This window comes from Cydia strobilella, chromosome 6, assembly GCF_947568885.1.
Source record: "Cydia strobilella chromosome 6, ilCydStro3.1, whole genome shotgun sequence".
Lineage (NCBI taxonomy): Eukaryota > Metazoa > Arthropoda > Insecta > Lepidoptera > Tortricidae > Cydia > Cydia strobilella.
The window spans coordinates 10294054-10320201 of NC_086046.1; the positions used below are offsets into that span (position 1 = coordinate 10294054).

Genomic DNA, 26148 nt, shown 5'->3' on the forward strand with positions numbered 1-26148 from the left:
CGGCTACATAGTGACATAAGGATAATTCGTCAACTATTTAAAATAATCCTAATTGAACATAGCGCTAATGACATGCAGTTTGAGCAATACACATACGAGTACAAGTAAAGCATTGTGTGCGCTTAATACGCTAAATAGTTATTTACGATACAAGTGCGTAAAAGAGGAAATTCGAAACGAGTGGCGATAGATTAAAACACGACCGCAGGGAGTGTTTTAAATCGACACGAGTTGCGAATTTCCTATTCGCACGTGTATCGTACAACGTTTTACAGTACATATGGCCCTTTAAACTTTCGACATATGCACGAAAAGTGCTATTTGACGCACTAGTGCGAGAAAGTAGCACCATATGTACTGTAAAACTAATTACGTTTCAAATTTGGAGCTTGTGGGTCTGCTAGAAGTACCTTAGAATTAAGTATGATGTTCGTGAGTGTGTCAGTGACAAAACTAAGGAACTAAGGAACTACATTCAATAATTCTTAAACTACATGTTAAAATTACATGTTACTGAGAATATATCTAAATCATGTTATGCTCTATACGTCACTGAAAATTCAGGGTTCTAGCTTTAGCTATCACAAAATTACAGTATGTTGAAAATGGCCTTAGTGGCTTCGAGAAAAGGATGATACGGCCGTGCCTCTTTGTTTTGCTCGACTTGGCGGGGGTACTGCCGTGCCCCCAGATAGCAGGAGAACCAGAACTTTCAGTATTTCGGATATTTGTTTACATGAACGTGACGTCATTCGCTCTGATTGGTGTTCACCGAATTATGGCGGACTTGCGCATTTTGTAATTTTATTTTAACAAAATGTTTTGTTAAAATCAACAATCTAGCCAAATATAAAAAAAAAACTAATGCGTTTTTCGTATTCTACGACTAGTTTAATTAAGAAATATAATATTTTAGTGACTTTTAATTACTGTCATCGTACCTATTAACACTACTTATGTAGTCTTAAACTCTCAGTAAATTATATCTTATGTTCGACAATCTAATTTCAGGACCTTCGGAAGGATGTTACTACAACTTCCAGCACTACGGGGAAGGTGATCGTATTATGACAAACGAGCCCTGCCTCAATTGCACATGCCACAACCGAATGCTGATGTGTTATCTAAGGGTCTGCCCCTTCACCAAACCCATTGGCCAAGACTGCTCGGTTGAAAAGCGCGCTGACCAGTGCTGCCCCATCGTCACTTGCCCTGATGGTAACTTTTACATATTATTTCTTAATTTGAATGAACGCAATCAATATGTATTAAAATTTATGTATAATTAATACACTGAAAAAAAAACTCATGTTGCCTAAAGTTAGGTATATCTGCATATATGGGTAGCGATATGATATACAAATATTGGCTTGAATCACAAGTACATTTTAAACATGTCTATGTCTTTCTGGGTCATACACAAACTTAAAACCCAAGTTTGTGTATGACCCAGAAACATCTATTCAGAATAGATAGGAATCGACCAATCTATTCACGATCCCTATTTTCAGTTCCAGTTGACCTACTCACCTCGACTTCGACGTCATCTCCGTCTGAATATGGCGAGACTGGACTCGGCAAATTGGACAGATACGGCTGCAGCATTAACGGGAAATACTTCCCCGAGGGCTCCAAGGTGCCGCCTTCTCCGAACAAACCGTGCGAACATTGCTACTGCATACGAAATATGACGACTTGTGTTATGCAAGAATGTACTCTTCACGTGGACGGCTGCACCCCGATTTATCGTAAAGACGTGTGTTGCCCTGTTCGCTACTCGTGTGGTAAGTTACATTTAAAATTTCCGTTCTGTGCCAACAAGATTCTTTAATTTACTAAGCCACCGTACCAACCTTTAAAAGACCGTATGTTAAGTAAGCGAAATAGATAGGCAATCGAGTTGGCTGGCGAACTTCGGTGTTCGCGGTAGGCCCTCAGGTTTTCCAGTCACTTAGATTTTTTTGGTATTTTATGCCAAGGCTGGCAAGTTCATGATGAATTTGTATTGAATAATGTACCTATTCAGAACAACGTCCAACAGAAAGTATGAAACTTTATGCGTGCTTTTACAGATACAACAGATATAGATGTAGAAATAACACGTCAATTGATTTGAGAACAATATACCTGATACGTCTTGATTGGTATACGTACTCAATACTCATACGATCACTCACTCTAACGCTTTAATTACGCTTTTTTTGCTGCTAATATTGTGGCATATTACTTCAATATTGAGACTGTCATATTTCACGTGTTCATTGTCCATTGCGCGTTAGCTTTGAAAACATCAATGAAGAAAGTACATACAACAAGCAATGGATGACTTTCGAATGTCCGGCAATGGACAACGTATTTTATATTTTTTTTGCCGTTTTTATTACACAAATACATTGCTATTAGTCTTTCCTGTAATAATTAACTCCATAATTATTTAAATTTACAATGGTACTGCGATTTTTGCACGTAATTACGGCGCAAACCGGCATTTTGCTTTTATGTTTATACCGCAACAGCTGTCATCAATTGACAATGCGATCGCGCTTTCTGATCATTTTGATCAGAAGATAGCATAGACATAGCATATTCAAGTAGTTATAGATACGCGCCACCGAACGACCGGGGGTAAGAGAAAGAATATTCATATAAAATTTGGGCAGCATAGGATTTTTTCTCTTTCACCATCGCCTCCTACCTATGATGCCACCCGGTCGGTGATAAGGACAAAGCATGGCACTATTTTCTTTTTCCTCTTATAGGAATCGCAATAAGACTATCTTTCTCTATCATAGAGTGTCAGGCCCTTAAAATAGACACGCGCCCAGCTGTCAAACCACTCCTTATGTTCATATTTCTGTGTTACAAACCTACTAAACGTCAAATGGCGGCAAATGGAAACTTTTCTCTGGGCCCCCAACTCTAGCTTGTCTCGGCAGAGACAAACTAGAGTTGGGGGCCGACTGCCATATCGTTCGATATCGAGAAGCATGCGAGATTTGTTAAAATTGATATTAGAATAGAGGCCAAATCAAATTTTTTTGTTTCTATGTTTTATGTAATTAAGGTACCTATCGGTTATCGATAACGTAAAGTTAAAATTACGATGCACCTACAGGTTTGTTAAATAGGCCGTTAGCTTATCGGTTCTGAATATATTATAGGAAGGTTATGTTATGGATGTAGATAAAGTACATACTAGTGATGGAAAAATGCCTCTATCTATACTAATTATTGGGCTTCTGACATATGATCAATATTATATTCGCATAAGATACCATAATTATTTATCTTCTATCTATCTTATATATATATATGCGTGTGTGTGTGACACTCCTGACTGACTGACTAACTGATTCATCAACGCAGAGCCGAAACTACAAAAGATAAAAAGTTGAAATATGCACACCGCTGCGGTGGCAGCATGGTCCCATTTTTATCGCCTGTCACTATGCCTGTCACTTTCGCACTTACATACTTGTTAGAACGTGACAGGCATAGTGACAGGTGATAAAAATTCTACCGTGCTGCGACCGCAGGTTGCATTTATAGTGCACACGAGATAAGAAGCGATTTTGAGAAATTCAACCCCTAAGGGGGTAAAAAAGGGGATAGAAGTTGAAACTTGGTAAAAAGCCATTATATTCAAATAGACAAAAACTGATTTCACCGTTTTTGAAAATTCATTCCTTAAGTTGGTGAAAAAAGGGTTTAAGGTTTGCATCGGTAACGAAATTTTTATGTAAATAGTGAACTTGAAATGTCGTAAAAAGACACAATAATAGAAAACAAGAAAAGTGATTTCAGCTTTTTTAGAAAAAAATTCCCTAAAGGAGTTAAAATAGATTGAAAGTTGGCATCGGGAGCGAACATTTTTTTTTTAAAGGGGATTTGAAAATCATCTAAGGGGGTTGAGAGGAGGGAGGATCGAGAACATTTTTTTTTTCAGTTAGGGGCTAGAAACTTCGTAGGTTGTGACAGTCAAATCTCATGCGTTGTATAATTATTAACAAATGATTAACCGTCCCTACTGCTATTTTTTGCTGCATAATGTTCTGTGCTCATGTAGAATATATAACCACCAACATACAAGTGCACGCATATGAAGTCGCGGGCAACAGCTAGTGTGTCTATATTTTCTTTCAAGCACCGATCAAAATGGGTAAAATATGAATAGATTTTTTACATAAACCAATTCATTTTTGAGGTTTCTGTCATCTGCCCTTTAAATTAAATATTAATTACTTCTGCCTATTTTCGAACACTGCTAATTATAACCATTGTACATTTTCAGATCACCCCGAGGATGAAATACCACTCTTGGACGATATGACCACCACGGTGCGACCTACGCCAGGATTCCTCCTGACCACCACAACTCTTGCACCAGTAACACAAATGACACAAGATTGTGTGCACGATGACAAAATATTTGCAGATGGTGCATCAATAAAAACAGAAAAGGCTTGCGAACATTGTTATTGTATGAAAGGTGACATTGTATGTGTAGTGCAAGAGTGTGGTACTCCTATGGAGAATGAAGGCAAAAATTGCACTTCCATGCCTCCACATGAAGGCCAATGCTGTCCCGATACTTACATCTGTGAAGGCGATGAAATGACTACTGAAACGAAACCTGACATTGCAACTGTAACCCCCTTCGAGGATATAACTACATTATCTCCACCAAGAAGAGTTAGTGTAGAAGGCAGTGGATATAGAAGTGAAACAGATGAGCCATCGACCGAAGTTTCCCCATTGGAACCTGACACTGAGGGTAGTGGGGAAGAACAATATTTCAAACCAACCGACGCCAATGAGATGCTTCTTCCGGAAAGCGAAACCTCTCATCCGTTAATTGTAACTGATCAAGATGAAATTCCAGATCATTATAGTCCAGGCACTACTGAAGTACCCGAAACGGAACCTAAAATTACTGAAAAGACAACAACTGAGGCTGATAAGGGAGAAAATACAGTGCCGAGTGGAGATTTCGAAGATGATAGTTCAGATAAAACTTCACCTGAAACAACAACTACTAAGCTAGAAACAGAAAAAGAGTCCTCTTACGATGCGAAAACAACTGCATTACCTGAAGATGAGTCTTCCCTAAAAGACAAAACTACTCCTCATGAAGAAATAACAGCTACCGAACCTGCCGTCATTGCGGAATCAACTATTGCTGATCATAAGTTACATACATCCCCAGATAGCATAGTTACTTCAGAAGAAGAAATGGCTGAAACTACGATACCCACCAGGAGGAAAGATGAAGATGAAATGATGCCCAAGAAAACAACAACACTGAAACATTTGGAAGAATCTACCACTAAAACAAGTGACATCATAGCTTCGGATGTTGCTGCAACGGAAATCACTACTTCTTCATCCATAGAACAAGAAGTTAAAACTACAACTTCACAGTTAATTGAAAAAGAAATAGAAGCTAAAGAATCCACTACTGAGTCATCCGTGGAACTAACTACAGAATCTGATGTTATTAAGGCAGATACCCAAACTGCTACGACAGTACAGCCTGAACTTGCTACTGTGTTTACTACTGTCAGCAAAGTTGACCTTTCTTATACTACATCTGCAAATCCTATTGAAAACGAAATTGATGAAGAATCATTCCCCACATTGGCACCAGGTAGAATACCCGGTGAAGGCGATTGCTTACTTGATGGTGTCACTTATAGTCACGAGAGTATTGTACCCAGTAGCAGTCATTGTCGCACCAGTTGTAGGTGCATCAGCAGCATTGTCAAATGCGAACCTATCGTTTGTAGCCCACCACCAGACTATATGGATAACTGTCAACCAATGTATGATTCTCCTGAATCTTGCTGTCCTACTTATGTATGTGACCATCCAAGAGAAACGGTTCCACCTCAATCACATAGTCAGATGGCAGGTACAGAAAGTCCTATTTCTACACCTACAATCGAATGTGATGGGGGCCAATGCAAAACCGATGAGGATAAGAAAGACGCTACACCCTCTGTACCGTGCACCTCTGACGGTTGTGCCGATGATTCAAATAAGAAGCCTGACGAATGTGGATCTCAAGGGTGCGGTGAAGTTGCCAATAAGCCAGAAAAAGCTCGTCCAGCTATACCTACCGAAGAGTGTAACGGCGATAGTTGTTCATCATCACCAGATCATTGTGCCTCGGGTAAATGTGAAACAGAAATTCCAAAAGATCAAACGTGTAATGATGAACATGGTTGTGAAATTCCCGTCATTCAAACATGCCAAGGCGATGATTGTGCAACTCAACCTGACGTTACGGGTCCTAAGGAAGCTTTCACACCTTGTGATAATCCAAATGGCTGTAAAGATCAAACGTGTAATAAAGAAAATGGTTGCGATATTCCTGTTGTACAAACATGTCAAGGCGATGATTGTGAAATTCAACCTGATATCACTGCTTCTAAGGATGATTCCACACATTGTGACAATCCGGATGGCTGTAAAGATGTTCAAATTCCCGAAAAAGCACCACCTTGCACAGGCGAATCATGCGTATCTGAATTACCATCTCAGATACCACAAGAATCACAAGATTGCAAGGATGGCAGTGATTGTGGTCAAAGTAATCAAACTCCAACTACTGGAGAATGCAACGAAGAAGAATGTAAAACGCAACACGTTCCAGAAATTAATAAACATCTTAGTGATTGCATTGGCACTAAATGCACACAACAACAAGATCATGTACCACACATAACTGATATACCAGAGTTTAGTTCAGAGTCTGCCCCAAGAGTAACTGAATTACCTGAAGAACTGGAAACAAAATCTGAGGAACCAGTTACCGAGTTACCAAAGACAACTGCTATCGAAAAAGAAATTGAACTCAGTGCAACCACCAAAGCTTCAATACCAGAAAAGGGCGAGGAATCAGGTACAACTCCACAATACGAAGAAATTGATAATGACAAAGAAAAAGACACTCACTCACACACAACTATTTCTAAGAGCCCTGAAATAGTAACCCAGGCAACAGAGGGTGAACAGGAAGAAAGCATTACTGAAAGTGCCAATAAAGGAACAACAATGGTTCCATTAGATATCACCAAGGTAAAAGAAATATTACCAGAAATGACACCAGCATTTTCAGAAGTTCCAACTACAGAAATACCAAGCTTATCTGATAAGGATACTAAAGAAACAATTACAGAATTGCCAATCTTTGTTGGAACTGAGTTGCCAGAACCAACATTAAAACCAATCAGTGATACGGAGTCTGAAGTTCCAGAAGATGCTGCTAAAGATAAGGACACAGCTGATATAACCACAACCGAGGGAGCAACTCAAAGTAGCTCTGCCAAGATAACTGAGGAAACCACTAAATCACCAGAGATGTTAACACTGGCTCCTGAAACTCTAGACAGAGATGGCCACGAAAAACCAACCAAGGAACCAGAATATGTGCAAGACACTGAAGAAAAAATAACCGAGACTACCGAACGGTATACACCTGCACCTGAGCAAATAACTGAAAAGTTAGAGGTAGAACCAATCAAAGAAGAAGAATCTCAGGGTACGCAAACGACACCAAAGTCTTATGAAGGTCAAACAGCTGCTCCGGAAGTTCTCGTAACAGCATCACCTGAGCCGCAAAGTACTTCAGCACAAGATGAAGACCAAAAAATACCAGAACTGCCAGTATCTACATCAACACCTGAAGAGCTTGTCACCAGTAAACCTGACGATACTAAGCAGACTGCCGGGGATATGTCATTACCAGACACTACGGAAATAGCAGAAACGCAAGCCCCAGAGTTAATTGTTGATGAAGCTACGTCTAAACCAGAAGACCTTGATCTCTCTAACGTAACTCCAGGTGATGATGAAATAACAAAGGTTCATGATATTACTGGTGAACCTGAAAGTCAAACTGAGACGCCTAAACCGTTTATAACATTACCTCAAGAAACGTCTGCTGAAGAATCTGACGAAGACAAAAAAGCAGAAACACCGCCACCTGTTATAGTTGACTCTCAAACGCAAACTCCAATGTCCATTGTGAAAGATCACGGTGACGATAAATTTGGCAGCACAGTTACACCTGAGCCAGCAATAACCACTGACCGTAGTACAACGGAATCAGAATCACCGCAGTCAACAAGCATGCCTGCTAAAACACCATCGGAAGAGACAGTATCCGAATTTGAAAAAATGCCTAGTGTGAGTGATGAAGGTCATTCGGCTACGACACCTGCAGAAAAGTTGGGAACATCAGCTATCGCGGAAGATGTATTCCCAACAGAAAAACCTGTGAGTGATTCAGATAAAACAGCTCCAGAAACGGAAACTAGCACTGGTTCTTCGCCAATATCAGTACCAATTGTCACTGAACCAATAAGCTCGGAATCTTCTGTGACAGAAGCTAATCTTCCAGAGTCTAGTGCCCCACAAGAAAAAACAAGTGACAGTATGGAAACCAAATCGCCTACCTCCATCCCGGAGAGCTCAGTACAATCAACCACTGTTACTGAACTGCCAGAATTAATAGTTCATGAACACCCAACGGAACCGTCTTCAATTGAAAAAGAATCTGAGCAACCTATGACCGAAGAGGCTGTTACTAAAGAGCCACAGGAAATTATACCGGTACCAGTAACGTCTGATGTACCAATACCACAGGATGCTCTAACTATTACTCCAGAAATACCAGAAGGCGTATCACAATCTGGGAGACCAGATGAAGTATCTATTACAAAAGCACCGGAAATCTCCCAACCTGAAACTACAGAATCTAAACTAGATGATGAACTGCCTCACATCCCTGAATTATCCTCTACTGGAGCACAAAAAGAAGTAACAGAAGGCCCAGAGTTACAAGTCACGTCGAATACTCCAGAAGTAACAGATGTCCAGAAGGAAGAAATAGAAACAACAGCGACCCAAGTTACCGTTACTAGTGCTCCTAAGGTATCGGAAACGGAACCGCAAGAAACAATAACAGAGTCGCAACCTTCTGTAACAGAAACAGACTTGTTTGTAACTCAACCTCACAAAGATACTACAGAAGCCCCAGAATCAAACGATGTGGTTACCAAGCCCTCCGATTCTTCTGAAACTTCCTCGGAATCACAAACAGAATCTCCTGCTATGCCTGAAGAACCGGAAATACAATCCCACACGGAAACAACAAAAACACAAGATGTTACAACTACTGCTCCAGAAATATCTTTAACGTCACAAAAAGAATCTACAGAAACTCCAGAATCACAAGATACCGCAACGAAGGTGGTAGATATATCTTCGGACAAATCAGATAAGGAAACTTCAGAAGAACCGAAGCCCCAAGATGCCAGCGTACTAGAATTATCTGAAACAGAACCACAAGGAGAAATCACGAAAGCTCCTGAGGTAACAGATGTGGCCACCAATGTACCTGAGACACTAGAAACAGGAACCAAAGACGATATAGCCGAAGCTCCTGTGTTACAGGATCTAACAACAAGCCTTCCCGAACTACCTATTACAGAAACAGTACCGATAGAAGATACAAAGATTCCTATGATAGAAGAAAAGGTAACCGTTCCCGAAATAACTGGAACTGTACCTTCAATAGAAGCTACAGAAGCTCCAACACATGATGATTCTTCAAGTAACGTTCCAGAAGTACATGCAACTGAAGCTCCAGCAACAGAAGATACAGTAACGAACGTTCCAGAGACTTTAATTACGGAGTCCCACCAAGATACACAAGCACCTGAATCTCAGGATACTGCGACAAGCTCCCCTGGATTACCAGAAACTGAACCGAAGAAGGAATCAACTGAAGCTCCTGAGTCACAACAAACTAGTTCAACCATTCCCGAAACATCGCCAACTGAACCTAAGAAGGAGATTACAGAGCTACCAGAAACCCAAGGAATTACAGATGCGCCAGGAATTTCAGCTGATACTAAAGCTCCTGAAACTGAACCGAACACGGAGATTACAGAGCTACCAGCAATCCAAGGAATAACAGTTGCATCAGATATTTCAGCTGATACTAAATCTCCTGAAACTGAACCGAAGAAGGAGATTACAGAGCTACCAGCAACCCAAGGAATAACAGATGCGCCAGAAATTTCAGCTGATACTAAAGCTCCTGAAAGCGAACCGAAGAAGGAGATTACAGAGCTACCAGAAACCCAAGGAATAACAGATGCGCCAGAAATTTCAGCTGATACTAAAGCTCCTGAAACTGAACCGAAGAAGGAGGTTACAGAGCTACCAGAAACCCAAGGAATAACAGATGCGCCAGTAATTTCAGCTGATACTAAAGCTCCTGAAACTGAACCGGAGAAGGTTACAGAGCTACCAGAAACCCAAGGAATAACAGATGCGCCAGAAATTTCAGCTGGTACTAAAGCTCCTGAAACTGAACCGAAGAAGGAAATTACAGAGCTACCAGAAACCCAAGGCATTACAGATGTACCAGAAATTTCATCTGATACTAAACCTCCTGAAAAATCTGACACGGCATCTCCAGGGGAAGTAACAAATGCCCCAGAAACACAAACAATGGCAACGAATGCTCCACAAGTACCAACAATTTCGGAAACGGAAATGCCAGAAACACCAGAATCAACAGAGCCACACTATGTACCGACAGAAACATCAGAAGAATTGGAATCTCAAAAACCAGGGACCGAATTACCTGAAATTTCACCTGAGTTGGCTACAAATGCTCCAGAAATGTTAGCAACAAAATCTGATACTGATATAACCGAAGCGCCAGAGCAAGAATTTACAACAAAGACACCAGAACCATTAGAGACTGAGCCAGAGCCAGAAAAATCTTCCATCACAGAAAAAGACGGGTCAGTCACAGACTCACCGTTAAAAATAACAACTAAATTTGATGATCAAACTAAATCTAAACCACAAGAATTTGTTACTCCCACTGAATCGTCGAAACTCGAACCAGAAACACCATTAACTACGGAAGTCGGATCATCAACTGAAGCAGATAAAAAGATTACAGAGTCACAGGCAACTGAATATCCAGTCAAGATAGCAGATTCAGATTCTGAAACAAAGAAACCTTATGAAGGAGTAGAAATTGGGACGGAAATGCCGTTCGTGGAACCCGTGGAACAGACTGAATCATCTGTTTCTGGATCCATTGAATCCGAAACTAATGCACCCGAATTGATTGATACTGGATTGGGTGCAACAGTACAACAAGAATTGCCTGTGACAGAAAAGCAAGATTCAAGGCGAACCGAACCAACAAGTGCTCCACTTGAAGAAGATGTTACCAAAGCTCTAGAAACTTTAGTAACGCCAGAGAAAACAACAATAATATCCGAAGAGCCTGTGCAAACGACAAAAGAAGAATATCCAGAAACAACGCCAGATTTAGTATTATTAGAGGAACATACGCATAAGACTGTATCCCCTGATGTAGAAACAAGTACTAGTCCTTCCGACATACCATTAAAGGAATATGAACCATCGACACCTGAAATATCCATAGAGAAGGTGACGGAGTCTGTCCTGAGTACGGAATCAGAAAAGTCACCGCATGAAGACGTGGTATCCGACAAGGATCAAAGCGTACCAGAAGTGACAGCAACTACGACACCTGAAAAATCAACGGAGCCTTTGCCTGTGTCTGAGGAGATCACCACGATATCTCCTTTGCCTGAATCTCTCGATACTGAAAAACCACATATTGTAGAATCTAATGAAATTTCTACATCACCACACACGATAGCTGAAGAACCAACGGAAACTGAGAAGCCTTTAGTACCAAGCGTTGAGTCTGAATCAGAGAAACCACAAGAAACGAATGCACCTGGAGAAGAATTTATCTTAGCGTCCACCAAAGCCACAACTACAAAAGCAGAAGAACAATCCACGACACTTTCACCGTTACTTGATAAATTCGGCAAACCTGGTGATGAAGCACAAAAACCGGCAGCTGAACCTGAAAAATCACAACCTGACGTTACTGAAGAACTACCGAAACCTGGAGCCAACGAAGTGCAACCCACAGAAGAGGCATTACCACCAGAAGAAGAAAGCCATTTCCCACCGAGCGGAACTAGTGGTTACGGACAAGAGCCTGATTACGGAGAAGAAGATTCCTTCGGTCCTGGTACTTGTCGATATGGTGGAAAAGTATACGTATCTGCGCAGCAAATACCAAGAGATGATCCTTGCGATTTCTGCTTTTGCTTCAGAAGTGACATTATTTGCCTTCAACAAAGTTGTCCTCCTCCAATTCATGGCTGTCATGAAGAACCTATCCAAGGATTCTGTTGTCCGCGATATGAATGCCCAGTGTCCATGGCGACTACTCTCAACGTTACGACAACAACGACAACGACGACGACAACGTTGCCACCACACTTCCTACCTCACGCCTACAAGGGCGCTGCGCAGAGAAGAGGCTGTCAAATAAAGGGACACATCTACAAAGTGGGAGAAGTCGTGCGAGCATCATCAGGACCATGTTTACATTGCACGTAAGTATTATTTTCTAATACAATAAGTTAGGTTAGTTACCGAAAAGTTGAGTTAAATAATCAGCACAGATATTAAGGTTTTTTTATTTTACAAGCTTTTATTTAGTTTCGCCTGTCCCGTTGTCTGTCTGTCAGTCAGTCTGCAATCAAATCATGCAAGTTAAATTTGACCCACTTCCCGGTTTCCGATGAAGCTGAGAATTTGCATACATATGTAAGTCGTATGACAATGCCATAGGAACTCTGAGATAAAACAACGCAACGCGTGTCTGGGGTTTTTAGAATTGTCTCGATGAGTATTAGTTGCATGTGGAAAGAAAATTAACAGTCAGTCTTTAGGCTTGTACCAAAACAAAAATGAAAATTATGCCAAGTTTTTGGCATAAATAGTTTTAAAAGTAGTTTTTCTTAGTAAGATTTCTCGCTGAAATGAATTTTGTTTTGTGTTCTTACTTACTTACTTCAACCCTTGATTACCAGGTTGACCAAGTCCACTTTTGTTTAATAAACTTGTATCGATTTTTCAGATGTGGAGGAGACGGTCAAATGAAGTGCGATCCCAAGGTGTGTACGCCAGAGCCCATGCTCAGACAGATGATCGCCGCAGCGGTGTCCGCGAAGCGACGAAGGTGAAATACCCCCCGAGAGATGACTCATTCGCCTGCGACGTCACTAGGGTAAAGGACCTATGTGATAATACTTCCATCTACTCTTCTATGCACAAGAATAATGCTCAAATTATCCCGAAGGAAGGAGTAGTGTAAGATTTCGTGTCATATATGGTAATTTTTTTTTTACTTTCATAAAGTCATGGCACGCACAACTCAATAATACTTGACTGTGATTAAAATATTAAATTAGATTTTTCTAAATCTGAATTGTTAGTATTTTCGGGTCTTCATTATTAAGGCTAATTTATTATTATTATTTATCTTTTCATTAACAAAAGTCAGTGCCAAACGATAGTGCTAAGTTGTAATCGACTATGCCTTTATGATAACAAGTTTCAAAATTTATTAACACTTTAAAGTGAAAATTGACCAAAGCGAAGCGATTCGATGTCGAAAATAATTACTTATATTGAAACGACAAAACACATCCAGCTTCGTGTCGTTGGTCACTAGATCGCCGAAATCTTGACCATTTTTACTTAATTTACCGAAATAGTTAAGTTTAGTCAAAATCTTTGTTTTTACACGATGTTATAATAAGATTAATAAGCGATCTAGTATCGTGTAAATATGAAGTAAACCATAAGGATCCCTGATGTAAATGCCTTACTTAATTTGTAATAATTTATATATGTTAGGTGTATAGTACTTAAGCCATGTTTTAAGACCAGTGACTATTATAATTTAGAAGTTAGAAAAAGGAAGCCACTTCATGTTGATAGGGCGAAAAGCGTCCGTCGACGCGAGCGGGGCACACACGCCAGCGCAGCCTTGGCGAGCGCTTTTCCTGCCTCCACGTCTGACAGAAAGTGACATCACGACTGATCTTGTTTTCTCTAATTCGTGAAGGTGCACAGTTTTTACTAGCACTTAGTTAGTAATAGTGACCAATATTTTTAAAAGTGTTTTGTAAAGAACTTTTTGCAATATGATGTTAACGAGCATATTGTAGGATCTTTTGTAACTTTTGATATTAAAGTGCTGGTAGACTTAAATACATGACCTTTCATGTGTAACAGATCAAGACGGGTACGAAAGTTGATCAGACTTTGCGGTCGTTTTCGGAATGATATTATATGTAGAGATGTAAATAACGATCGCATTCATTCGTACAAACCTTCTTCTGTGTATGTAAGTTGTAGTTATATTTCTTCTTATTTATTTAAAGTTGTAGTTTTGGTTGTATATCATGATGAGATAGGTTGTCAATATGAGAAAATATTAATTTTCTTTTATTAAAATTATATTCAGGTTTTCAGGAAAATTGTTTTTCTTCTTTCTTTGTTTCTTTTATTTCAACTCTATTTTATTTGTTTAATTAGTTATTACCAAGCTACAATCTAGCTGTCTGTGCTACTGTGCAAGGGAGTTTAAATAAAATATTTCAAATGAATTTATGTATTTTCCTTACCAAACCTAAAAGACCGGCAAAGTTCATGTCGGATCACGCATGATAAAGGTTCCTTACCTCCTTGCGCTAGAAGAAGACAACATACAAAAAACTCAAGGACTTCACTTGAGGTGCATTAGGGTAACATGGAAAGCGGGATAATTTACAAAATGGTCAATATCTACTACACTAGAAGCTCTTTCTACTGTAGCTAAAAAGTATGTAAAAGGGTAGTTGATTGGCCGAAACCTCTAAGCAGTAGAACCGATTATATTAAGAAAATTGTTGATAATATTTGCTTAGCGTATAATGCGTGGTTACCATTATTTTCTACTCATTTTTTTTATTCACGCGCAAGTGAGACCAGCCACCGCTGGTTGTCATTTATGGCAAAACTACTATTTTTGGCCACCTATATTACAGCGTTTTAGTCCAGTTGTAGTAGAACCAATAAATAGAAAACTATTATAAATTATATTAAGTTTTCAAAGCTTGAAACAAATTGAGTTTGTATTGGTATATAATAAATACATTTATATTACTCGTATCATATATTATAACAGTAAATAGCCCAGAAAGGTACAGTACAGGGGCCATAAACGGTACAGTCGAGCTAGCAAATATGTATACACTTTTTCACCTTATTGCAATGGATTATGGTGAAGAAATGTATACATATTTATGAACTCGACTGTACTTCTGCCCTACTGTGTCTTGTCGCAAATAGAATAGAATAGAATACTTTATTCGTAAACACACACAGACAATGAACAGACAGACATTAAAAGAACATGAAAATAAAGTGTCACGAAATGGCCCCATCTCAGCATGCTGCTGGCGACTTCCAGTGCTGATCTTCCGATGAGACCATCAGGTGAGAATCACGGAAGGTAACAGACAAAAAGAAAGCAACATAAAAGAAAGAGACATAAAATATGGCGAAAAATAAAATTACACATCGTTTACACAAACTAATACAAAAAGAGATAAAATAGGACGACATAAGAACATAACATAAGTACATAACATTAAGTTACACGCATCAACCGACCGAACATGTGCCGGTCCGGTCGGACCATATCGTGGCGCGATATTAAGCGTGCATAACTAGCGCCAGTGGTGGCTACATGACATTAAATTCAATGACAATGACAGAATTGACAAACAAGCATAAATATAGAAGTGAAGTGAGTGAATCTAATATTTTATTAATTCTAATCCGTTATTGATCATGAAAACCATAATGTTATAAAGTTGACTAACATGAACAAAACAAACAAGAAAACATATAATGACACACAGACAAAAATCGTTTACTCGCAAACCATGCGTCGCGCTTAAATGTATTTTATAAGAGGGAAGGGGACAACTGCTTCTCTCTGGACATTAAAGAAAAATGTTTATACAATTTGAAGTATATTAACCACCGATATTACGAAAGGGTAGTTTGATTTTTTCGATTTTTTATTATTATAAGTTAGGAAAATAATTTCCATAAATCCAGGGAGGAAATTGGGGACTACGTTTGTATGGAGAAGTGATCGTCTACTAACGTCTTAATAATAACCTTTAAAGGGAGTTAAGCCAAAATAAACAGGAATTATATTATTATAATTGCTGTTTTTTTCCTAATGGGAACATTTTGATTTGGTGCCATCGTCTCGTTTTCGTAAAAAAAAAAGAGCGCGCCACGCGAAACTTACGACGGGAGATAGGGATATCGCCACGGAATAATAAAGAATCACAGATAATCTTATACAATTTAATTAACAGGAAAACTATTACAAGTAATAAGTATGTGTAATGTAAGTGCCTTCTTAAGTAATGTTATAGATGTTTAAACCTCCCTAAATACGGAAATCTTATCTTAAACACGGTAGGTAAGTGGTTATGGCACTACACTATCTAACCCACTTCCTATAACAGTCCATAATAATAATTGTATTTGGTAAACAGTAAACACTCACCAGGCGAATGAGATGTTCTTTATAGAGGTGCTGAGTGCTGACATAGCTGCGCCTGCAAACAAACAATAGCATTCAAACGTTTCGAAAGCTTTACAGTTAGCTTTTATATGGCAGTGCCACCGTGGCCGAATAAAAAAAAAGATTCAACGCCTCTTTTAGGCGAGTGTCACACTCACGCCGCATTTCGTTGCGGCGTACGAAGCGACGAATTCGCGTGCGGCGATGACGCATCACCGTACAGATTTGCTCCGAATCTTCGAAAGCATGAATCGTCGTGCGATTCGCACCTTCGCACAGAGATGCAGAGCCACTGTTGCACCATGCGGTTTTTGTATACAAATATAGATTCTGCAGTACTATAAACTAAAAACCGCAGCACCGGACGTCGCTGCGAAGTGCGGAGCGGCAAGCTCGGCCGAATTTCACCTTCCCATACAAACGGAGTTTCGTTCTCATTTTAAAACTAAGTTGCTAATTATTATGAATAAACGAAAATGAATATGAATAAAACAAACGACATAGAGGTAAAACAAGTTTTGTATGAAAAACTTAAATTTGCTGTATTTTTTTAACTATGGTATCTGAAGCGACATAAAATAATTACAGGCATAGATATACCTTATCCTATGTAAGTACAAAGTTTCGAAGCAATCTAGCTAGTCGTTTTAAAATGAGAGCGTACTCGTAACTACGTTTGTATGGAGAACCGAGCTTGCCGGGGACTCATAGTCCTAAAAATTCGGCACAAGAAAAAAATACAAAAAAACGGATAAGTGCGAGTCGGACTCGCCCACCGAGGGTTCCCTACTTTTTAGTATTTGTTGTTATAGCGGCACCAGAAATACTTACATCATCTGTGAAAATTTAACTGTCTAGCTATCACGGTTCATGAGATACAGCCTGGTGACAGACAGACAGACAAACGGACAGTGGAGTCTTAGTAATAGTCTTAGTTATTTATGAATCTTGTATACCTTTAATTTATATTATTAATAAAATATGAGTATGAGTAATAAGACTAATAAGGGTCCCGTTTTTACCCTTTGGGTACGGAATCCTAAAAATGATGCAATAGTATGATTATTTTCGCCGTACAAGCCGTCTAAGTGTGCCCCATAAAGGGTTAAAATATATATAATATCGTAAAAGTAATACCGAACATAGTGCATGATTAATTATATTTCGCTGCACAAACTAAGTTATATAATTTTTAAGAAAAAAAAACCGACTTCAATGGGGGATGCCGCTGAAAGCATTCTTAGATTCCAGACAATGAAATGAAAAAGACAGCATCTTTTGCCTAATTATGTAGAAAAGGAGGTAAACCGACCCACTTTTCTAGTAGCATTTCGTTTTTGTAAGGGTCACAGCTCTAACCTAACCTAACCTACTTTTCTGATAGCAGTTCTGTTCTGTGAGAATCGCAGTTCAAAACACACCCACCCACCAAACCCACTTTTCTAGTAGCATTTCCGGGTCCGGGTCTGGGTCCAGATCCGAGTCCGGGTCCGTGTCCGGCTGTCCGGGTCCAGGTTTGGGTCAGAGTTCGGTCCGGGTCCGGATCCGAGTTGGGGTCCATGTTCAGACCCGGGTCCGGGTCCGAGTCCGGGTCCAAGTTTGGGTTTGGGTCCATAAGGAAGAGAACAAATCGCCAAACGTGAACTATGTGTCATTGAATAGTTCCATTCTGATCATCATCAGCAGTTCCACTTCATCAAATGTCACTTTTTTAAATGTAAATGCTGGATTTGTTGATGAAAATACAAAAATCACTATATGTATGCCTTTCACATTTGAGGAGTTCCCTCGGTTCCTCGTGGGTCTCATCATCAGAACTCGAGCTTGACAAAAATATGTCTTAAAAACTTAAGTTGCTTAACAAACATAAAGAAGTGGACAAATCGCCAAACGTAAACTATGCGTCATTAAAGAGTTCCATTCTGATCATCATCAGCAGTTCCACTTCATCAAACGTCACTTTTTAAAATGGAAATGCTGAATTTGTTGATAAAAATACAAAAATCGCTATATGTATGCCTTTCACATTTGAGGAGTTCCCTCGATTCCTCATGGATCCCATCATCAGAACTCGAGCTTGACAAAAATGTTTCTTGAAAACCTAACTTGCTTAATAAACATAACGAAGAGGACAAATCGCCAAACGTGAACTATGCGTCATTGAAGAGTTCCGTTCTGATCATCATCAGCAGTTCCACTTCATCAAATGTCACTTTTTAAAATGTAAGTGCTGGATTTGTTTATAAAAATACAAAAATCACTATATGTATGCCTTTCATATTTGAGGAGTTCCCTCGATTCCTCATGGATCCCATCATCAGAACTCGAGCTTGACAAAAATGTTTCTTGAAAACCTAACTTGCTTAACAAACATAACGAAGAGGACAAATCGCCAAACGTGAACTATGCGTCATTGAAGAGTTCCGTTCTGATCATCATCAGCAGTTCCACTTTATCAAATGTCACTATTTTAAATGTAAGTGCTTGATTTGTTGATGAAAATACTAAAATCACTATATGTATGCCTTTAACATTTGAGGAGTTCCCTCGATTCCTCATGGATCCCATCATCAGAACTGCTTTTTGACAAAAACGGGACCAATCTGTATGTATATACTTACAATCAAAAAAAGAATTTTCAAAATCGGTCCAGAAATGACGGAGTTATGGAATAACAAACATTAAAAAAAAAAAAAAAAAAAACAACCGAATTGAGAACCTCCTCTTTTGAAATCTTGAAGTCGGTTAATAATAACTTGTAGTAGGCGCTATCAGCGTGCCTTTGATCATGACTTTTAGAGCAATAATTCAGAGTAAAAAAAAAGAAAATAAAAATTCAACGAGAATTCACAGTTTGGATCAGATTTCTGAACGCACACTTCCTACTTCCAGCCTCAGACATCTGTCAGTGTCACCCCATTGTCGTTTGTCATGCATGCCAAACGGTCATGATGTGTTATAGTATAATAAAATAACAAGTTTTTTGTTTTAAAAAAGGACATGAAACTCCTTAAAATATGCAAAGAAGAGTGACCCAATTGTAAATTGGAAGAAAAAATAAGAAGATTGCAGAAGAAGATACAAGAACATTCGCAATCAAGGTCAAGCGTCCCCTCGTCTGCAATTCGGCATGGCCGGTATGCTGGGACGCGTTACATGTCGAGATCACGATCCTATTCTAGGTCTGCAACGTAAGATCCCTATCTCCGCTCGGCATCCATATGTAAACCTCACTCTCCGATAGTGCCAGCATTTGAAATATTTGATTAATTTTACTATTTAATACACCTAACATTCCGAAAGGGAACATTAATGCAAAGTAAGAAATAGAAAGTGCTAAATTGTTCATGTTATTTTATTTCTATTTGGTGTTAGTGCTGTGCGTTTGCAGTGTTAGACAGCTAGACATCTTTAGTTGCTGACTGCACTCGGTGGTTGTGCTGTACAATCTGGAATGCAATTTTTAGGCTGGTTATTCACTGCATAAAATGGCTGTGCTAATCATTTTGGAATGTTATTATATATCATTGAAGAAGTTTGTGCAGCGAAATATAATTAGGAATTAAACGAACTTACCTGTATGTGAAGTTCGATTCTAATTATATAAGCTGCACAAACTTCGAAATGATGATCCCTCCCGCCCAGTACCCGCGTTGTCCTGCGACAACCAGGGATTCTAACAGTGTAAATCCCTGTCAAAGTTTAAGATATTATTGGCTTTGCTGAGTTATGGGCCAAGCTGTTATATCTGGTGGTATGTTCACTGCCAGCGCGAGCTACGAGCGAAGCTGATAACACGTGTTTTCCGCTTTGTAGCGACAAGCGCCTAAGAATAGAGAATCCGCCTAGCGGGTCACTGGCAGTGAAAGTGTTATGACTTGGCTTGTACTCTAAACTAAATGAGGTGACACTGACAGATGTCTGAGGCTGGAAGTAGGAAGTATGCGTTCAGAAATCTGATCCAAACTGTGAATTCTCGTTGAATTTTCATTTTTTTAGGGTTCCGTACCTCAAAAGGAAAAGGGGAACCCTTATAGGATCACTCGTGCGTCTGTCTGTCCGTCTGTCACAGCCTATTTTCTCCGAAACTACTGGACCAATTAAGTTGAAATTTGGTATACATATGTAAGTTTGTGACCCAAAGACGGCCATGTAACGTAAACAAATGAATTTTAAACACGGGGGCCACTTTTGGGGGGTTAATAACAAAATTAAAAAATAAAGTTTTTTAAACTGTATCGTGTTACATATCAAATGAAAGAGCTCATTTTGAGAATCCTACATATATATTTTTTTTCAATTTTAGGATAAATAGTTTAGAAGTTATTCAAGAAAATAGGCAAGAAATGACCATCCCCCCCCCCCCCCTTTATCTCCGAAATTACTGGGTCAAAAATTTTGAAAAAAATACACAAAATAGATGAAATAAAACTATGAAAACGGATTATATCGCGTATATTGAATTTATAATACATCCCGACGTTTCGAACTCTTTACAGCGTTCGTGGTCAACGGGTGACTGAGGAAAAATTACAAAATGCAAAAATACCCACATACTAAAATAATGAACAATCATAGACTACAAACTTTAAGGCTGGTTGTACATGCAAAATCGGTTCATAAGGCTAGTTATACACTATAATTATTTTCGAGTAAAGATATATATATATACGCGATAAAAAAAAAAATAAAAAAAAATAAAAAAAAAAAAAAAAAAAAAAAAAAACTGCCGGCTCCAACCCTACACCACGGACCCGAGAAGATTTAATTCCCTCCTAAATTGTAGGAGGGTATCCCAATATGGGACCGGCAACAAACTCGGCGGGACACATCTTTTCAAAACATCAGAATGTTGTGCAAGAACCAGAGGCTTATCAAACTTGATTGAGTGATTGGCTTTATCCATGACATGCTCACAGACAGCAGACCTAGGTCGACGGTGCTTGACATCAGCTATGTGTTCCTTCACCCGAGTGGAAATGCTCCGTTTCGTCTGCCCGACATATGATAGGCCACACTCACAGTCCAGCCTGTACACTCCTGCAGTCTGTAGAGGGGTATTGCATTTTACAGGCCTCAGGAATTGTGACATCTTCTTCATTGGCTTGAAATATGTTTTTATAGAAGCACGCTTCAAGATGTGGCTGATCCTGTCCGTGACCCCCCTGACAAAAGGCAGAATGGCAGGCCTGCGCTCAACTGTGGGGATCCTAATGTGGGACCTCTGGTTGACCCGCGGTATCCTGAGCTCGTTTGCCTGGAGCGCGCGCCTGGCATGCTGGAGCTCCGCGGCCAGATGCTGGTCATCACATATCCTCTGGGCTCTCTGAAACAAAGATTTGCCTACTGTAACAAGTTGACTGGGATGGTGATGCGATTTGCCATTTAAGTACCTATCAGTATGAGTAGGTTTCCTATACACAGTGCGACCTAGGGTGTTATCAGGATTTCTTTTTACCAATACATCTAAGAAGGGGAGAGAACAGTCTTTTTCCAACTCCATAGTAAATTTTATTTTGCTATGGATGGAATTTAGGTGATCCAAGAAAGTTGAAACACTACTTTTTGGAAGTATAGTAAAAGTGTCATCTACGTATCTTTTAAATATCTTCGGTCGCACAGGAGCCAATGAGAGTGCCCTCTCCTCGAAGTCCTCCATAAAGATGTCAGCGACTACTGGAGACACCGGAGACCCCATGGCCACGCCGTCGACTTGAAGGTAGAATTCACCATTCCATAGCAAGTAGCCAGATGTAAGGCAATGTTCCAACAGCTTAGCATATTCCTCTGACATGTTCTGCTCACATAACCTCTTCTTGACAATTTCAATGCAGTCTTGTACCGGTAGGCTTGTAAATAGCGACTGGACGTCAAAACTGACCATGATCTTATCATCAGTCAATGTTAGGTCTTTAATCTCACCGATGAAATGGTAAGAATCCTTTGTATGCGTGCTAGTGTTACCACGTAATGCTGAGAGGGCTCCCGCGAGGTACTGAGCCAATTTATATGTGGGAGCATCTATCTGGCTCACTATGGGACGTAGTGGGGCACTAGGTTTGTGTATTTTTGGCAACCCATACAACTTTGGAGGCACGGGGCAGTCAGGAACTAAACTTGCAACATTCAGATCAAGGCTGTCCGAGTAATCACTAATTAGTTCTTTAGTGGTTTTCAATACTTTCATAGTCGGGTCCGTCTTTACATGTTTGTAGGTTGTAGTATCCGCTAATAATTCCCTAATTTTCTGGTTATAATCTGAAGTATTAAGTACAACCGTCGCATTTCCCTTATCCGCTCGAAGAATAGTAAGGTCTGGATCATCGCGTAACGTTTTCAACGCGGCCAATTCATCTCTAGGCAAATTCCTTTTCGGAGGCTTGGCTTTCCGTAATAATGACGAAACATCCTGCCGTATAGCCTCCAAATCTTCCTTCTTTACCTGATTTTTCACCAGACAGTCTTCTACACTAACAATAATGTCCTCAAAAGGGATCTTTCGCGGAGCCACAACATAATTAAGACCTTTTTCTAATACTGAAAACTCAGACGTCGACAATTGTTTACTGGATAGATTGACAACCGACCGATTTGACACTGACAGCGACGTTCCGTTAGCGCTATTATTCTGAAGCCCTCCGTTATCGCTGCGTCTCGTTTTCGATTTTAACTTGTCAAACTTGGCACTTTGTCGTTTCTTGCATTGTTCAAATGTAAATGCGTAACGTTTATTACCTTGTTCAACAACATCATTAAAATCGGTGCTTGTCAACACTTCCTGCAATTGACCGGTGCCTACCTTAATCTGTTGCTCAAGTCTATAAGCCGTGTAACGGTTGTTATGGATGGTTTTGCACAGTAATCTCTCACTCGCCCGGCGAAGTATGCGTTCACTGCCGATAATGTCCTTCTTCGGAGCTATCTTCACGCATGTAGGAATAAGATTTTCATCTCGACACCTCTTCAAGAAATGCAGAGCGCAACGAGCGCGTGCGAGCTTATTCCCAAGGTCTTCATGTCGCCGGATTTTGGTTGCAACTTCCAGTCCGTACTGGTGTACATTCATAGTTTTATTTCATGAGTAACTATCGCGGTAACCGAAGACAACACAAAATAGATCTTTAGAAATGTGCAGTCAAGCGTGAGTCGGACTTAATTACTTAGTTTTTGATCCGACTCCTACGGGTTTTTTAAAGACATTTCACTCATGTTTCACATAAAAAAATACGTTGTTTAAATTGTGTAATGTACGGAACCCTTGGAACGCGAGTCCGACTCGCACTTGTTTATTTTTACTCTGAATTATTGCTTTAAAAGTCATGATCAAAGGCACGCTGATGCGCCTACTACAAGTTATTATAATGTCATTGAAGAAGTTTGTGCAGCTCATATAATTAGAATCGAACTTCACTTACAGGGAAGTCCGTTTAATTCCTAAATATGGAATTGAATACTAGACGAATAAATACAGAGATTCAATGTGACGCTATGGCGATATTACTTAATATGTTTTTTTTGTTTATTTACTATTTCTTGAACATTTTCAGCTCTAGTCATGATAGCACCTTTAATTATAATTAGGTACTTACTAAATAAATATACCTACTTAAAACATATCCTGACGCACTACATACTCCTTATGCCAGGGCTAAGAGGAATTTAACAAAGTGGTAGCGCGATAACCGTAGCACTTATTTATCGCGGGCGGTGGATAAAGTTGTACTTATTGCGCCGTACTAAGTAGAAGTTTACAGACTATAACTAGTGTAAAATCATCCGCAGTAGACGAAAGGGCCAATGACGATAATCACTTCTATTTTATCACCGTAATCCCCGAACGTAAACCATTTATGTTATTTTACTAGATCTCTGTGTTATTTATTATTAACCCGACTACCCCATCTAGTGGTAAATTAACACACTGTTCCCAAAAACAGGGTTCAAATGAACCAAGGATACTTTACAAAGGAGGCACCTACTTACGGAGTGGATGAAGCATTTCAGGACACTTGCGATAGATGGCGCAAGCTTGCACACTTTTTTTAAAATTTGAATGATTGAAAAAATAACTAACCTAAAATAATAACGATGAATAATATTGAACAAGAAATCTAAAAAATACACAATACATAGGTATCAATTTGTGTAGGGATTTTTTTTATTAAATTAGCCGAAAATAATTATAGGTATGTTTGCCTATTATACTCGTACTACTCTTTGAAGTTAGTAATGTTAGTATACCACTAGGCTACCAATGCAAGAAGCCATCAACCGTAACAATTGTCGACATAATGCTCTATAGACACAAAGTTTCATAATTAATGGTTTGCTTTTCCCATTCCTGACATACATACATTAAATTAACAGAAAATAATCTCAAACGACCTGAACAACCTACATATTCAAACAGTGTAAATACCTGTTCTTGAAGTTGCTCCTGCAAGCAACTCTCAACTTTTCTACTTTTTGTTCAATAATCATAACATGGGAATGCCTTTCTTTGCGTCAGCGCTATTTAAGTGTGAATAAAAATCTTATTGTTTTTTTTATTAATAGGTTATTTTAAACAAATACATAATAATTAGACTTAAACAACTTATTTGAAAGTATACCTAAAGTATTAGAGGTATGTAACAATTTTTTAAAGATAATCTAAAACTAGATAATTGATAGACAATGAGCACAGTATCATATAAGAATGATGGTTACAATTTAAAAATACAAGATATAACATTTAAAATATTTTCTTTAATAAAATAAAATGATACCCTCTGATTTCTTAGCCATATAGTCACACCTAATAACGATTAAGGTACTTAAAAACCTCTTATAACTGACGATACTTCTTGCAAGAGTGCTAAATCCAAATGCATGAATATTATACATAATTATATATGTATAAACGTAAAAAGGTCATTAAAGGACGCATATACGAACGAATATATCATGCATACGAATCCTCCTATAATTACGCCACGTTCTGATATGTACTTCTTTACAACATTAAGTTGTGCATTGTAAAAACGTAAAAACAAAAGATTATTATGCGATAAATATAATGGAAGATTTTATCTCAAATTTTCAATCAGGAATATCCATACAAATCTTTACTAGCTATTTGTTACCTATGTAGAAATATGTACCCTCAATTTGAATAACTACGTCCCTCTCGCACTCACAACGACTTGCACGCCGTCTCACTCTATCCCATTACTTTTATATTGTTCGCTAACTTTCTTGTTTGTATAAGCAAATACACGTATTTGAAAGTTTGTATATTTGTAGGTTGAATTATATTGTATAAGAATGAATATAATACAGTCGTTCAATTTTAAAACGTTTTGACGTAATAGTACAATATTGGTTTTACTTTTTATGATATGCATAATTGCCTAAGTAACATAGGCGCTCCATTTTGTTTTATTCTTGCTTAATCAAGGGTGGTATCATTTTCTTAATACAATTCTAAAGAGGATACATTTATGAAAATAAATATACGAGTAAAAATACCTATTCGTGGGCTTCGTGGCCATGTGGGCTACTGGTTACCAGGTACCGGTTTACTGATAATCTGTTGTAAAACCTAAGTTTTTGCTATTAGCTGAATGATTATTACTGTTGATACT

General features: G+C 38.9%; 1 protein-coding gene and 1 long non-coding RNA gene across 3 annotated transcripts in view; one reads left to right on the top strand and one right to left on the bottom strand.

The window, feature by feature from the left end:
• LOC134742350 (mucin-2) overlaps window positions 1-14540 on the top strand; it is a 61046-nt gene extending 46506 nt beyond the window's left edge. The window contains exons 4-9 of one of the 2 annotated variants that reach the window (XM_063675401.1): window positions 1012-1218; window positions 1512-1784; window positions 4292-9839; window positions 10023-10221; window positions 10309-12476; window positions 13004-14540. In XM_063675401.1, the coding sequence (XP_063531471.1) occupies window positions 1012-1218; window positions 1512-1784; window positions 4292-9839; window positions 10023-10221; window positions 10309-12476; window positions 13004-13109 (8501 nt within the window). In that variant the 3' untranslated portion in view covers window positions 13110-14540. Of the gene's footprint in view, window positions 1-1011; window positions 1219-1511; window positions 1785-4291; window positions 10222-10308; window positions 12477-13003 lie in introns of both variants that reach the window. The other variant, XM_063675400.1, reaches the window with a different exon arrangement.
• The window catches only part of LOC134742427 (uncharacterized), a 273514-nt gene that overhangs the window by 208577 nt on the left and 38789 nt on the right, over window positions 1-26148 (bottom strand). The gene's annotated exons all lie outside the window — the stretch shown is intronic.